Source organism: Thunnus maccoyii, chromosome 1, assembly GCF_910596095.1.
Source record: "Thunnus maccoyii chromosome 1, fThuMac1.1, whole genome shotgun sequence".
In the NCBI taxonomy this organism is placed as follows: domain Eukaryota; kingdom Metazoa; phylum Chordata; class Actinopteri; order Scombriformes; family Scombridae; genus Thunnus; species Thunnus maccoyii.
This window is the reverse complement of record NC_056533.1, coordinates 7,490,126-7,506,380: the sequence shown is the minus strand read 5'-3', so window position 1 is coordinate 7,506,380 and position 16,255 is coordinate 7,490,126. Positions and strand designations below refer to the sequence as shown.

General features: G+C 40.0%; 1 protein-coding gene across 1 annotated transcript in view; it reads right to left on the bottom strand.

Annotated features, from left to right (window-relative positions):
- Window positions 1-16,255, bottom strand: part of cdh8 (cadherin 8) — a 108,965-nt gene that overhangs the window by 59,480 nt on the left and 33,230 nt on the right. Inside the window, exon 6 of the mRNA XM_042421778.1 lies at window positions 2,816-3,110. Within this exon, the coding sequence (XP_042277712.1) occupies window positions 2,816-3,110 (295 nt within the window). The remainder of the gene's footprint in view (window positions 1-2,815; window positions 3,111-16,255) is intronic.

Here is a 16,255-nt window from a genome sequence, read left to right as displayed (position 1 = left end):
TCATTTCCCATTAACCTCTATGCTCCTCCGCACACAGGAAACATGGTGACCTCGCTGGCCCATGTCACATATCTCATCCGGCTGTGGGGACCACTTCCTATGGGGGATGGTGACATTCAATGAGGGGCTTTTCTATCTAGCTGTAGTCCTTGACAGATAAAAGGTGGGTGTTGATATTTGTCCCTGGTCTCACTGATACCGCATGGATACACTCTTGATAACCGAGGAGCTGGTAAGACATTGATGAAGTCTGGAGTGGAACTGACAAGCTCTGTAAGTGGATAACATCGTCAGGAGAACCAGTCTGTTACAGTCCGGATTAGATTTTTGATTATTCCACACAGGTAGGTTCACGCGGAGCAGAAATACATCAGCACACTCAGCATTGTGTGAACTCAATAGCAGACGTAATGCTGCATCTTTTAACATGTTCCATAATTACATTTTAATGCCTCCCAGTTTCACGTCGCTGCAGAGATTTGCTCATATGCAGCAGACCCCACCAACATCCGTTTATTTTCTGCTCCCTTTCCTGTGGGCTTTATTAGTTATCCACTGCTCAGCACACTTCCAGTAATCCACTGAGTCCTGCACAAATTCTCATTTCATTGCGATAAAGATGAAACACCACTGTAAAGAAACCGGTGATTTATGAATATGAGGCAAGAGAGATGAATGACTTATTGTTTGTTTGTCCAGAACATCTGAATCTTCCTATAATGCCACAGCACATGAAAACTTAACAGGAGGAAAACTAGTCACTGAAAGAAAAGCCTTTCAAGCAAACAACTGAGCATTCGTGAATGTTTAATTAATCGGTAGTGACAAAAGGGAACAACAATCAACAAAGAGACGCCGATTTCCATTTCTTATGCATTATTCACACTGGCAAATCACAGAGTGCTGTCAACTACCACTTTGCTCTCTACCCCATCACTATGGCTGTCCCTGCACTGACAAAACCCTCAGAGAGCTACAGTACATTTCAACTGAGATCCAAAACAATGAGCAGCAGGGATCAAGTTACAGAGTTCAGACAACAGAGTTCACTGTGTTTACATGGAATGCTTTTGCATTGTGTTTTGTTCCTTTTTGCTTCCACCGCAGCAGCAGCAGCAGATAATAAGAATCAGGTGCAATGATCATGAGGAACTGCAGCTAAATCACCGTTACCTCAAAGAACTGACGCAAAGGCTGCAACCTACAGATGGGATTTACCAAGCATATTCTGTTACATACCTAACACCATCTGCCCTAGCATGTTATGTCAGCTTTGTGACAGGTAACAAGAGGAAGCTCGATGAGGAAACAGAATAACAAGCACATACCGCCCAACAACAGACCTCAGCACCCCTCGCTGAACTCCTCCAATGTCAAAATGGCATAAAGACACACTCTGATCTCCTTTTTGCTACTGATGGAAACATTTTCTACAAGACCCCTGCTGCTCTGGGGTCAGTGGCGAGACTTCCTGGAAATAAAAAAAAAAAAATGCAGTGTACTGATCTACTTATAGGCTCCTGCCAATCCTAGAAGAGCTTTACATTTGAATTATGTGATCATCTCACTGTGGTCATTTAAATGCATGGATGGAATAAGAATGTGAATATATGAATATATTTGCATACAGTGAAAAGTAAAGTGTTTGCAGTGGTTTGTGTACCAGTTTGTGGGGGCTTGAAGAACGGTAGCTTGTGGCAATTAGCATCAGTCAGTGTTGTCAGCATAAGTGACAGCTAACAGTTTGTGAGTGCACATGCAAACTCTCTATGTGTGGATGTCTTTCATTTGGCTTCCTCTGTTGCCTCTATGATAATTCTAAAACATCTGAATCTTGAATTCAAAAATATCCATGAACAGACATTTTGCCAAGTATTAGCTCATGGGGGGATGTCGGGTACCTGCTCTGTATGAAAAGTGTCCTGAGATAACTTCTGTTATGATTTGGTGCTATATAAATAAAATTGACTTGACTTGACATTTCTACTGTGATGTTTGCTAAGTCTCATCTGCTGTGTTACAAAGAAAAAAAGCTCAAATGACCAATTTTAAATGCCTTTTACGAAATAAAGTACCACACAGTAGTCCCTTTCCCACAGTTTTTGTCATCTATAAAGAATTATACTCTGAGCTTTCTAATCTTTCCATAAATATTTGATCATAGCGATCACCAGCTTATATCACATAACTGACTGTACACATGAAAATGTTAAAAGAATGCAATAAAAATTCCACATATTCCCAAATGGTCCACATCTTAAGAAATTGTGGCCCCACAAAGCGGAGAATAGCAATTTTTTATGCTTTCCAGAAGGGTGAGTGCTGTATCTACATATGCTGATGTTGCTGTAGCATGTCTGAAATGTGCTAATGGTGCTTTTTCAGTTTCAGATTCAAATGTCCCAATGTGGTGAGTTTCATTTCTAGTACACTGGAAGATTGTTTGGCTCAGGTTTTGCATATTTTTAGCTGGACTTTTTCTTCTTTGTGAGTGGGCTGTTTTGTTGAGGATGTAAAATAAGCATTAGGCGGCCCTGCTAAGTGTGTCTTGACACTGACGCCAGTTGTTCAGTTGCAGCATTGAGCTATGCAAGTTCTAGTGATTTGATTTGATTTATCATTCTTGTATTTTCATTTGCCGTGATACTCATAGCAGGCAAGCATGTAAATAGGAATACTCATTTCCTCTTGTTCTTATTCACTCATTATTTTTATGCAATAGCCCATTAGAGATCAGCCGTCTCCGAAATCTCACACACTGATTAGACTGCTGTGCGGCAGAGACCAGAAATGAGGTCTGTCTATTGTGACTCACCAACAGCAGACATTTCTGGAACAGAGGCTCGGTATGGGCCTTCAATGAACTGCGGCGGATTGTCGTTTATGTCCTGGACTTTGATGATGAACTCGGACGGCGGTTCCAAGGGTTCGTCTGTATCAGCATTAATGACCTGGGCTGTTAGTGTGTACTCAGCCTTCTCCTCACGGTCCAGCCTCTTCATGGCATGGATGTCTCCTGTTAGCTCATTGATGGCGAAGATAGTGCCTGCCCCCTCACCTGCTAGGACATACTTAATGTTCTTGCTTCCCACATCCAAGTCTGTGTGTAGCTGGAATGAAAAAGGAAAAGAAAAGAACAGACAAAAGTTAAAAGGTGCAGCAGAGTTCTCAATTTGATGTCACTGTGTAAACAGAGACGAGGGGCTGTAATGAACGCAAGTTGATATGCTCAGCAGATTCTAGAAGTTCTTTCCTTGTAAATGCAGGTAAGTGTACAGTGTGACTGTAATGTGTTTTTTGCTGCAGTGCTGTACAGCAACTGGTGTAGCCCGGACACTAAATGTGGTTCAACATAGCCTACACTTTGCTAAATGAGGCCCACAGGGGACAATAACTTTATAAGTAGCACAGGAAATGGACCTTAGCCTACATTGTTCCTCGTTATATATCGCAAATACATCACACAAACACACATTGTGGGAGATATTGCTCCCTACAGTCTGGAATTCACAAACTGAAGAGACTAGAAGTGCTTTGAATGTGCATTCCATAGTACGGTATCAACAGAAAAGTATCAGAATCCATGAAAAATTAAAGAGGAATCGCTGCACACAATGATTCATGCTCACAAATAACTAGCCCCAAAGTTACTGGATGATACTGCATGTTCCTCATTATTTTTGTAATTACAGTTTCATTAGTTCACTAAAGCTGCATTACGTGCAAGGCTGAGTGGTTGGCTCCCACTTGCCGCATGGGCAGAGTATAACTAATGAGCCTGACAATGCTACATAAGGCAGCTGAAACATCTGTGGACAGAAGAACAGGCAAAAGCCGCCGCTGTTTCAAGTTAAAAAGGTAATTTGGAAGGGCAGGAGGTACAACGGAGTGGAAAAAAGGAGGCCAAAGCAAATGAGAAACACCATGAGGGAAGCAGAAAACTTACTTTGGTTTTATTCACATAAACAGAGAATGTACTTCTTTTACTGTAAGTCACCTTACATATAAGCCTCTTGATCCCCAAGGTGAGTGACTTTCAGAAGGGAGGAAAGAGGCAGCGAGTAGAACATTTACAAATCCAGCTATGTTCAGTGTAGCTGTGACACAGTTGGCAGCCCTCTTCTTTCAGTTTGTATTTTTGTTAATATACATTCCCCTCAAAAACACACAAAGCCGCATACACACGTACACACACAGCCAAGCAGCACAGGCATGCATCAAAACATCTGTATTCAGCAGCTTTAATTTCATTTCCTGCCACAGTGTTTCAATAGAGGTGCCTGTGGGAGCGTGGCCAGGGTGCAGAACAGCAAGGTAAAAATCTGTAGGTGAAAATCCTGACCTCTAAACCCCCCGCAATGTTTTTATAAACCAGCTTTTATGCATATACTGTCTCAGAGGTGTTGTTTGCAGACACTGACAAAGCACATTCACTTAAATTGTCACACCTTGCACTTTTGTTTTCCTAATTGTGCCATCATTTCACATGAATGATGTAGCTCATTAACACAAATGCCTCGCAACATCCTGCGCACTGAGAAACTCTTTAAATGAGCTCAAATTAATGATGGTCTGTCATTATTTTTTTTATCCTACGTGTGACTTTCTGTGCGTATCGGTATGCCTGCAGCTGGGCATACATGACTGCATGTGTCTATGTTTCCCTCATTGGGGGGCAAATTGACTATTTTAGCTTGCATATTGGTTTTGGTTATGCCATATATCGTGCATGTTTTAAGCAACGCGTCAAGGATTTAATCCTGGTGTGTTTTAGGGCTGACTTTCCACTTTCTCACCTGGCACTGATACCGCCAGCTGGGATCACTTGTATACAAATGTATGCCCTATTATGCCAAAGTATATGTCTGAATATGTGTTTATTCTTGACTTTTTCAACAGTCAAGAATAAACTAAATAAACTCTGAAATTTTCATGCAATTCCACAGTTCCGCTGAAACTCAAAAAACTCAGTCTGCTGATGATTGTTTACCACTGTTTATATGTGTTAGACTAATAGTATGAATTAGAATATTCATTTGGTTTCACTATAACCAGGTAGAGCCTCAGTTTGCCTTCTTTTTCACCTTCTGCCAATCAATCAGACTTTATTTGTATAGCACCTTTCATACAGGTTAGTTCAAAGTTTTTTACAAGTGACTGATAAGCTGATAGTAAGACTACAAATATAAATATGATTGGAGAACAATCCGCACACAAAAAAGAAAAGATAGTAAGTGAAGTAATAAAACTAGTGGATAAAAGGCAATAATAACACTTAAAAGCAAGAATACAATAATAAAAACTAAAATTTAATTAATGGTAAAAAGCCAGGCTAAAGACGTAGGTCTTAAGTTGACATTTAAAGATATCAACACTTTCAGCTGCTCTCAGATCCTCAGGCAGCAGCTTGGTGCATAAAAACTAAGCATTTTTGCCCTGCAATTTAAAAGCTAACAGACTTGCAGGATCTGAGGGTTCTTTCAAATTCATACATTGAAAGTATGTCAGTCAGATGGGCAGGACCATGTAGTGCTTTATAAAATAGTAATGTCATTACTCCTGATATCCACACACCTTTCCAGGGCAACTACAAAATCAAGAGTGTGGTCAAGTATCTGTGCCCGAACTGAGTGAGGATCATCAATTTTAGAGTGCTACATCTGTGCAAAGTTAGAGCGTAAAATAGTCATGAAATCAGTGGCAAAATAGTATCATTTAACTGAAATGAAAAACAGCTGTCAGAAGCTTGGATCTGACAGTGATGACACACAAAGCAGATGCTCCTAAAAACAAGTTTTGGTTAATAATTTCCACAAGAAGGGATTGGATTCTCCAAAACATCCAGACATGCTGCTTCATTAAAGTACCAACAGTTAGAAAGTTGCTATTATCATGGCTACATGATTAAAAACAAAACCAACGTGTATCGACTGCACAACAGTCTTGTAACATTTAACATTACAATTAAGTTACTACATCGTGTAGCTGTCTAGGTAGCACAAGCCACTGTGCATTATAGCTGATAAGTTAACTAAAATTATAGGATGAATAAATCAACTTTGGCACATTGTGTACTTTCTTTTGGGTGGAAATAAAGTCATGCATTCAATCATCCCTGCTAGAAACTGCTAGTTTAACTCCACATTCCCTGAAACTTGAGCAGCACCCACAGCCTTCACACTCGAGTGCACAAATGGTCATCAAAGAGTACCAGCGTGGTCCCTTCAATGTACGTACAAATTACACGACTTTACACTTTCAAATTGCATGCAGTGCATACGCCAGTCCCTCCCAGGGTAGTGATGTCAATATACTGTGATGCAACTTTCTTTTATTTTATAGGGTGATTTTTGGGTTATTAGGAGTGTTAAATGAGAATGGAAAGGTTAAAAATAGACTTTGTCGTATGCACTGCATGCAATTTGAAAGTGTAAAGTTGTGTTATTTGTACGCAGATTGTGAGACCAGGCTGAGAATACAATTACCGAAGGGGAAGAAAAGTCCATCACAGGACCATGTCATTAAAGGAGTTGCCAGGGCAACTAAAACAGCACCAACAATCAGTGGCATTGACTGTGGCATTCAGGAAACAAGCAGACTATAATACTGACTGGAGTTGCAAAACAGCAATACTTTATTCTGGGCAAATGGATAAGGTTGTTTAGACACATACACCATTGTCGTGATGCCTATGCTTATTTTATATTTGAGTGGTAACAATGTTGAATAAAACACCTTGAATAATATTGAAATACTGAAATATTGAAATGAACATCAGCCAACATGTATAGTTTCATTCTACTTGTAACCAAAGTAAACACAGTGCCTGCATGATTGCATAAATGTAAAGAGTATCTATCATAAAGAGGAAATAAGACCGTCAATGAGTGCAGTGTGTGTATATAGGCTTGGGAAGTTATTACAAGTCTTGCCTTAGCTGCTGAAAAGACAGCCATCCATATGTATTTTGAAGCTGTGGTTCAGAACAATGAAGGAAGCCTCGGTTGACTGAAGGAATTATACCGTGGCAGTACTTTATATTGCTCTCTGCTTCCTACCAGTACTGTTGTACGTGTACACACACACACACACACACATGCACACACCTCCATTTGCCAACCACAACTCCTACTCAGGGCTGCACGGGACTGCTTATCCTGTCAGCGGAGGAGGAAATATGTCAGTCCCTGCTGAAGATGAGCTTTCACGGCAATCACTTGAACAATCACTGTGTCCTAATGAGGAAGATTCTACAGATTCTACCCCACCACCACCCACCTGCCCTCCCGCCCCCGCCTCGAGCCCGAGTTCCACGTACTTAAGTGTAGCCCTACAGAGGGAACTAATGATTCTGCTCCTTGTCAAGGCAAATGGTAGATAGGACATGTGCTCCTCCTATGTATGTACCAGTAAGACTGGAGAAGGAGAGGGAGACTGAAGTGAGGAGCAAGAGGGAGGAGATGCTGTCACTGTGATGTGAGTTGTCAGCTACTGTCTGCTAGAACAGACGGCACACAGAACATTGGACTGCCTTCTCCAAATCCTACCTCAGTTAGTCCTTGGTACGGGTCAGATACTTCTTCTTTTGCTGGATTTAAACTGAGAAAATGCAGTTACACACATATTTGTACATTATTTGTATAATTTTTGCCTAAATGCAAGAGAATGTTTTCTTCAAATATGTTTGAAAAGTGGGAGGCGTATAATTTTCGAGGACTAGACATTTAAGTATTCACAGCAGCAATTGCTCTGTTTGACTGAAGCAATTACTGGTCCCTTGGTTACTTTATACAAAGAGAGTGTTGCATTATGGGTTATGTTTAGCCTTACTGTTGCTAGGCTAGTGAGTTTCTTCACTTCCATTTAAAGTGAGTCTTTTAAAGCTTACCCTAAACGTGTTTGGATTGTCAAGTTTCTGGGAGTGTCTGATGACTCGTGACGTGTTTTAATGAAAAGGCGTCATAAGCATCTCCCGAACCTCTTTACTACAGATACTGATATCACAACACCATTGTGTCATGACGAAGAGTTAAAAAGAGAAATAATTAAACAAAAAATCAGAAAACAGCCAGAATAAATTATTCCAGCTGCTTCCACAAGTGAGAGTATGAAGTTAAAGAGTCAACAGCACTTGAAAACATACCTGGAAAAACTCTAACCTTCTCTTGGGATGAATAGTATTTCAGGGAAAGGACTTGTCAGATAAAGTGTTCTTTTTCCAGTCACAGGTGTTGGGAAAGGGAGGTAGGTTGTGTTAGATTTGATGACATTTAATGTAGCAAATAATGCAAACTGGCAAAGCCAAAGAGCAGCATGAAGATGTTCTGTGTAATGTATTGCTGTGTTGACTCTAAATGTCATGTTTGGTGCGATCCTGATGTGGTGAAGATGATGCGCTTGTTTTACTAAGGTTGCATGACCAGACCCAGCGATGATACCAGGGGGGAAATGTCATGTTAACCATTAAATATTCAGTAGATTGCATGTTGTTATGTAAAATGAATGGGAACCCCAAGGCCATGCACTGTACGGACTAGTTTACATAGCACCTTTTGTAACAGCCAGATGTTGACCTTTTTCTATTCAGTTCAGTCAGTTATTATGGCCCAGTTTTCCTCATCAATTCAATGTGACCCAGTCTCACAGAACAAATCCAAAGAATTCAATCAAGAGGGCTTCATACTGCAGTGAGGGATCAACAGGGGGTAATTCATTGCCAAAACTGGTAAAATTAGAGCTATCATTTTTTTCCATCTGTACACCCTTAGGCAACTGTAGCCTAAATAGTTACTCCAGATAGATTCTGCTCAAACATGTCTGGAAATTAATTGTAGCTTCCTCCCATTTGTTGGATTTTGACTCTGTTAATTACACCTACATGAATAATCTGTAATTCTAAATATTGCAATAACATTTTGAATGTACGGAACAGATGGCGCGATGCATGATATATGATACACTTAGCTATTCTTGGGAACATTTTCCCTCCAGTCTGTCTCGTGGCACGTAGCGTTTTATCAAATTGGACAGGAAAGTTCCCTTCTGGTGTGAACCACAACAGACTTCATCGGATGAAACCATATAGTGAACATTGGTGGTGCTGGGAAGCCACATTGGACATGAAGAGTTTAATTCAGAAACATGCTGCACATTCTAGCCTGAGGTGTTGCAGGTTCTTCCATTTTTCAAAACACAAACGAGGCTAAATATAAAAGTGGTAAGTAATCACAGTGAAATGGCAATCAGCTTCATTAACTTTTACTTTTGTGGTGAGCAATTACTTTGCGAGAAAGACCATTCTCATCTGTCTTGCACCTGCCACAAAGGAATTAAATCCATGAGGATTTGTGGGCATCTGTTGAATAGTACAATAATCAATATTGCTCCTCTGAGAGGTTAAACACACTATTCATAGAGGCCAAAGAGGGGAAAGAATGCCTTGCATGTTTTCCTGTTCATTTATTATCACTGCAGCCACGCTTCCTTTATTGAGACAATGGGAAAGAGATGGTGTCATGACCCACATACAAGCAGAGGTGACGGTTTGTAATTGGAGCCAGCTATACTCAGAGTGTAGTATTTACAATCAGCACAGAGACTTCCAATGTTATACCTGCTCCACACACTTTTTCTGTTTTTTTCTTTTATTGGATGGAGAACTGAGTTGATTCATCAGCAAGCTTTTCCACTTCCATTCTGTTTTATTTTCCTCTTGGACAATTGTGAATTAATGAGACAAAGAAAAAAAAATGAGGCAATTTGTTCTAGATTTGTGTGCAGTTTGTACCAAGGTCAATCAGGGCTAATGTGTTCTGTGTCCATCCCTGCACTTTGAGCAATGGCACATGTGTTGCATTCAGTGCCACTGGCGCATTATTGCTTCTGTAGAATAAGTCAACGTCAAAGCGACTACCTTTAGTACAAGAGGGCAACACAATTAGATTTAGCCACCCATGAAAAGCCTTTTGTTTGTGAGTGTGGATGCATGGGAGGATGCATTTTAATCATAGTAGGGTACAGTGTCACCACTGGAAGAGAATGGGAAATAGGAAAATAAAACAATTCTGCATAATGCGTCCCTGCTGTCGGCTACATCAGCTCTCACTTCGAGAATGACCTATTGTATGCAACCAATCTTCAGTATGGATTTTTGCCGCCTGCTCATTACATCCTGTTGTTAGAACAAGAGAGCATTAGACAATCAGTCTCTTCATGGGTGTGTGCCTGATGCAACTGTCAATGCCAGAAAACAAAGGTAAAAGAAAACATGACTTCTGGTAACAGCTTTGTCCATTTCATGGCAGCTCCACATGTGTTCTATGAAGAGCTCTGCAACCAGAATTAAGCCTTTGCAAGAAAAGCCTGTGATTTGAGCAAAACAAACAAATAAAAAAAAAAGAAAGAAGTGTTCTAAACAATAAAGAGACAGAGCCATGAAAAAGTGTAAATGAGCTTGGCTACGGGGGCTGTGGCGCACATGCTGCGTGTTAAATAGAGGGAGATTTTTTAGTATTAACCTCGACTACTGTCATTACCCTACCTGTGGGCCCAGAACTCATTGGTATACACAGCATGCTGAAGGTGGGTGTGTGCGGAGGGGTGTAAACCAAAACAAGCTTAATCAAGGAGCACAACAGTTTTCTCTTTCTTCTGTGCGGCTGACCTAATCAAATCAAGGAATGAGATTGATTTCACGAGGTGCAGATGGATCCCGTAGCAAGTCTAATTCAATGTGCCGGCTCTCCAGTATGATGTGTGTTTTCTCGGTCCAGATGGTGCTGCTCGGGTTTGTAATTCATATTTCAACATTTTACTCCCCCCTCTCCCACCTTTCTCTCCCGCCTTCTTTCTTTCACTCTCACAGGCTCGTTCACAGGCCTTTTTTTTTTTTTTCTTTTTTCTTTTTGCTCATAGTTTAACCGCTGAGTAAATGAGTGTTGATGTGGATGACTATCACAAACTCATCTGTCAAACATGGGATCCTGTGATCTTGTTATATGTCACACACAACACATGCTGACTTGTGAGTTTCATAGTTGAGCTGTTGTAACTCATGTTCAGGAAAGTAAAGCAGAACAGTAGCTGGTATAGACTGATAGTGTACAATATTTAAAATTGGCATTAATGGGAGAAGTATTCATGTCCCACACTATAAAAATACTCACTTACAAGTAAAAGTCCCATATTTCAAGTAAAAATACAGAAGTATTATCATTAAGATGTACTTCAAGTATCCAAAGTAAAAGGTTACTCCTTTTAGAATGTTACATTACTAAATATACTTTTATATTAATGGTCATTAACACTGATACACATATGTAGAACTAATTTTAACTACTTTATATACTGTTGGGTGGTTTAATTTATAGTAATACATCATATTAAGCTGATCATGTAAACTGCAAAGTAGTAACAAAATTTTACTACAATACAAATGAATGTGGTAGAGTAAAATGTATTAATAAAATATTAATTGAAGTTGAGTAGAAAGTACAGAGTGGCATAAAATGATAATACTCAACTAATGTACAAGTACCTCAAAACTGTACCTACATACAGTATCTGTAGTGTGTGAGAACACAACACATGTACCACATGTGAGACTAAGGCTTGAAAAAACATTTTAAAAATAGCAAACAAACCTGCAGGGGACAAGAGTCATGATCCTGATTGCCTTTGCATTTCAATCAGGTGTTTCATATATATTTCAGTATACATTTTTACAGTGTGTGTACATATATATATATATATATATATATTAAAATACACAGCCACTTTGTTAGGAACAACTGTGCAGCTCTGCCATAAATTCTACTTTTACAAAGCTTATACATTTTCAGTTTTTGTTGACATTGTCAGAAAGGTGATAATTCTACTTTATGTTTATTATTGAGGCCAGAGTGGGTGCTGGTGGTGTACTGGAGTACATTATATTGAATGGTGTTGAATGGTAATATTTTGTCCACTCCATTAACATACATGAGGAACACAAATATAGAATTTATAGCAGAGCTGTTGTTTTGGTTTGCATTACATTACACAGGTGTTCCTAATAAAGTGGCTGGTGAGTGTGTGTGTAAATATATATATATATATATATATGTGCGCAGATTTCCATAATAGCAAGACATGCAGTGGGGCTTATTCCTGCGGAAAAATGCAGATGTGCTCCACTGTGTCTGTTCGGGCTGTCAGAGTCATTGTTCTCAACCTGAGAAGCCTTGCAAATTAGCCAGTTTCAGTGCCAACTGCCACTGCTGGATACAGCATGCATTGCTGCAGAGTTGAAATTCCTGCAGGTATACACTACGTTTTCAGTATGGGGACTTGAATAATGGGCTCCGACAGCTTCGACTAAGTACTTTTGTTTGTCTTATCGCAAGTCTCCACTGTAGGCCCTGTCCTGGTACAACGCTGCAGGCTATAGCGTTATGATATCAATAGTTAATGTGCAATAAATGCAGGTGATCGGTCTCATCTTTGTAACTTTGAATGCTAGTATCGCTCCATCATGTAGGGACAGATTTCAGATTTATGAGTAAATTATGGACTGAGACCAACTGCTGCCCAAAAAAAGAAAAAAAAAAAGGATCATGACCTGTATGTGTAAAACATCTAAGAATAGGCGTACTGATCTCATCTCCAGTGTGATCACTATCCAGGCTACATTATTTTGACTAAGTATCTTTTATGTACATCAGTAGCTTATGCCAGTGTCCAAAGAAATACAAAGGCTTTGCATGTATCCGCTGCAGTTTTTCCACATTCAAAGCCAACATATCTCTCCGTGGAATACAGCTTTTAATAGGCAGGTACTGGAAAGCAGTATTTGCTCAGGCCTAAGAACAAAAGGCAGTATAAATGAGGGCTTCATTGGCTATATTAATAATCATCTGTGCCTTCTCCTTTGAGAGGCCTGTGATATCGAGTATCATTAGACATGCAAATAACAGCTCCATTTTCCCGTCCCTGGGATTAGGAAGGAAAGAGAGAAAAATGAAGAAGAGGCATGGCTGTGGCAGAAACAATTAAGCCATCCTCTTCGCGGAAGCACTTGGCAGCAAGCTTCAGACTGGTAAGGGGGACAGGAGGGGTCCTTTGGCTAGGCAGCATCGTCAACACGCTTGTCTGAGTGAATGTGCAATTGCGCAGAGCATCGCTTTAAGATGTCAGATCACCTTGGAGTGGACGGCAGCTACAAGAACAAGCACTCCCTCTGTGTGTCATGATGCCACTATACGTGTTTCACACTCTGTCTGGAGCACAGACCCGCAGACGAAGGGATAGGGAGGGAGAACAAAGGAACAAGGAGCAAAGAAAAAGTAGACAAGAGAGAGGAGACAGAGTCATCTGTGTTGCCGTATGCTGCGGACAGCGATGACATGTTCCTTTTATCCCTTCCCTCACCCCACGCGGGCAACCATTGAGTGCATTACCACTTCGCTCTGAGACAAAATCCCTCAGCCTTCCTCCGCCACACTACACAAATATCTAAGGCCTCTCTCACTTACATAATCACATCCCTTGGCTCAATGGGCCAACTTGTACATCCTGTTGCACCACTCCAAAAGCACAAAACTGAGAAGCAGCAAGAGAAATGATACCAAAGCCCTCCTGGAATGCTGCACTTGAGTTGAAGTACAACTAAATATTTTCATACACTAAAGTAAAAGTCATTTCCCTTCGGTGCTTGGAAAGGGGGAGTGGGCATGGAAATGGCCTCTCATAATCCATTTTCCTGATTCCCTTGTTACCTTTACTTCATTTCCAAGTTATTTTCATCTTTTCACTTTTTATTATCACATAAGTAGACACATAACAAAGCTACCAGAGCTGGAGAAAAAAAAAAACCACAATCTTTGTCAGTTAAAAGGTTACCTAAAGAAGAGTAAGAAAACAGGTTAGGCCCAGAGGGTATTATGGCTGTAAGATCCAGCAGCTGAATTAAACGTGCTTTTTTTAAGATCAGTAAAAACAGGTAGTTTTTCTGTGTCAGCTCATAAAAGAGAAGGAAAAAAAAAACCTTAAACATGCCTTATATCAATGAGAGTTGTGGGGAAAGTGTGCAGCCCAATGAGTTCAGTCCATCATACAGCACACGAAGACAAGACAGCGTGTCAAAAAAGTACACAAAGTCAAAAGTGACTGCCTGAAATGCTCACTCCCCCTTCCATTCCTCTCTATTTTGCTCCCTTTCCCTCTTTATCACTCTGTTCCTCCTCTCCTGCTCTCGCTCTGTGTCTTTTTCTGGAATCGCCCGTCGGTAATGTCAACAGAGATTTCACGGCACAGTGCCGGTGTATCAGCCGGGCTCACATTTCCCCTACCTGTGATTTACATCAGAGAAGAGGCTCATGGGGGATTTTCCATGCCAAGGGAAAGGGGCGAGGGGAGGGGGGGGTGATGACAGTGGTGGTGGAGGTGGTAGGCGGGGGGGGGGGGGGGGGGGGGGGGTGTAGGATGGAGCCAGTACCCTGGGGCTTGACGCAGTAAGGCACTCTAACAATGGTGGCGTAGACCACCCGACTGAGAGATGCTTTTACTGCAAAGAGAACCTGCATGACTGCGTTCAGGCCCTGCTCCTTAAATGTCACCATCCTCCTTGCACAGCAGACAGGTCTGACTGAGTTATTCTGTATCATAGAAGTACATGTATTGGTGCACGGAAGCCTACATTTTTGCATGTGTGTATAACATGCATTTAACTTTTAACTGTATCTAGTGTTTTTCAAGGCTTTAATTTAGTAGCCAGACATAAAGGAAGACATACCAGTCTCTTTAATATTTTTTTTGATTTGGTAAAAAACAGCTCTGAATTAGGCATTTAGACCATTGTGTAACATCAAAAATTAGGGCTTTTTTGTGGCTCCTTAACATTTGTTCACACAGATTTAAAAAGAAAAAAAAAATCCTGATTATCGAAAAAAACAAAAAAACAAAAACATAGATCGTATACATGAAATCAAATATAGGGAACATGTTCACTTTTCTTAGCTGTAATACTGACAGAGAGACACAATTTAAAATATTAAACAGGCTCGTTATACATCGTTATTGAGAGGCAAGCTGGGCTTTCCTCATTGTATTAAACTGATAGATACTTTATACTGCAATTGTACAAGCATGCAGACATTTTCAAAAGAAGTGATGAAATGGAAGTGATGAAGAGTTACCATCTCTTATTAGCAGTAAAGTGGACACTGTAAAAAATAACCATAATGCAAAACTAATGGAATACACAGTGAGAAAACAATATTTTATCCTTAAATTTTGGATTTCTAAAGATGCAGCATGAGTGGATGGTTGGTATGAGGATGTGTTGAGAATGCCTTTGGAGAAATTGATCTATACCCTACATGAAAATGTCAAGGCATTCATCAAGATATGGCAGCTTCTGAACTGGTTCTAAGTTTGTTAACATACCTGCTGTGTTTTTTTGTGTATTGGTGAAAATGTTCTGTATTTTGGACTGAATGGACACATTTTTGTTGTTAAATATCAAAATCCCAGTAAAGAGATACGGAAAAAGAAGCATATTTTCTTTCTGTTATCATATCTAGCTGTGCAGATAGTTCTGGTTTTATTTGCTTTTGGATTTTAGAAATCCATCTCTAAGATTACTGCCTCTGTGCCGATACGATGGAAGTGAACAGAATTTTGTTTGTGATAATAATTTTATTTAAAAATTACGTTTCCAAAATTCAACATTAACGCCTCTTTCCAGAAACAATCTCCCTGTGACTTTGAATAATCCACAGAACAGTTTGCTAGAAAGTAGATTCTCTGAAAACTGTTGACAGCCTCTTCTGTGGATTATCCACAATAGCAGGAGTTGCATAAAGATGTTGCTTTGAAATTTGCGCACAAGATTCACAAGTGGGATTCTTTTTTTTTTTTTTTTTGTGAATTCTCAGGGACAATTACCTCAAAGCCTGGGCACATAAATCCAAAAATATCCAAAACCACTAAGAACTTTAGGATAAATATTGTCTATTATTGTTAATTTCCAAAAAACATTATTCAAATAATAAATGAATGATAAAAATGTGGATTTTTTTTCTGATGTCATGCCACAAATGAAGCTGGCAGGCTAATATTTATCTTTAAACTGAAGCCCCAAATCAGCCTGATATTACTATGATTAAATGTTCAATCCTAAGATGTATGCTGTATGAGTGTTTCACACGTTCAAGCAACAGAAGAGGGCACAGTTAAGTGAAACGTGTTGTGATGGTTGTCATGTCCGGAGCTAACG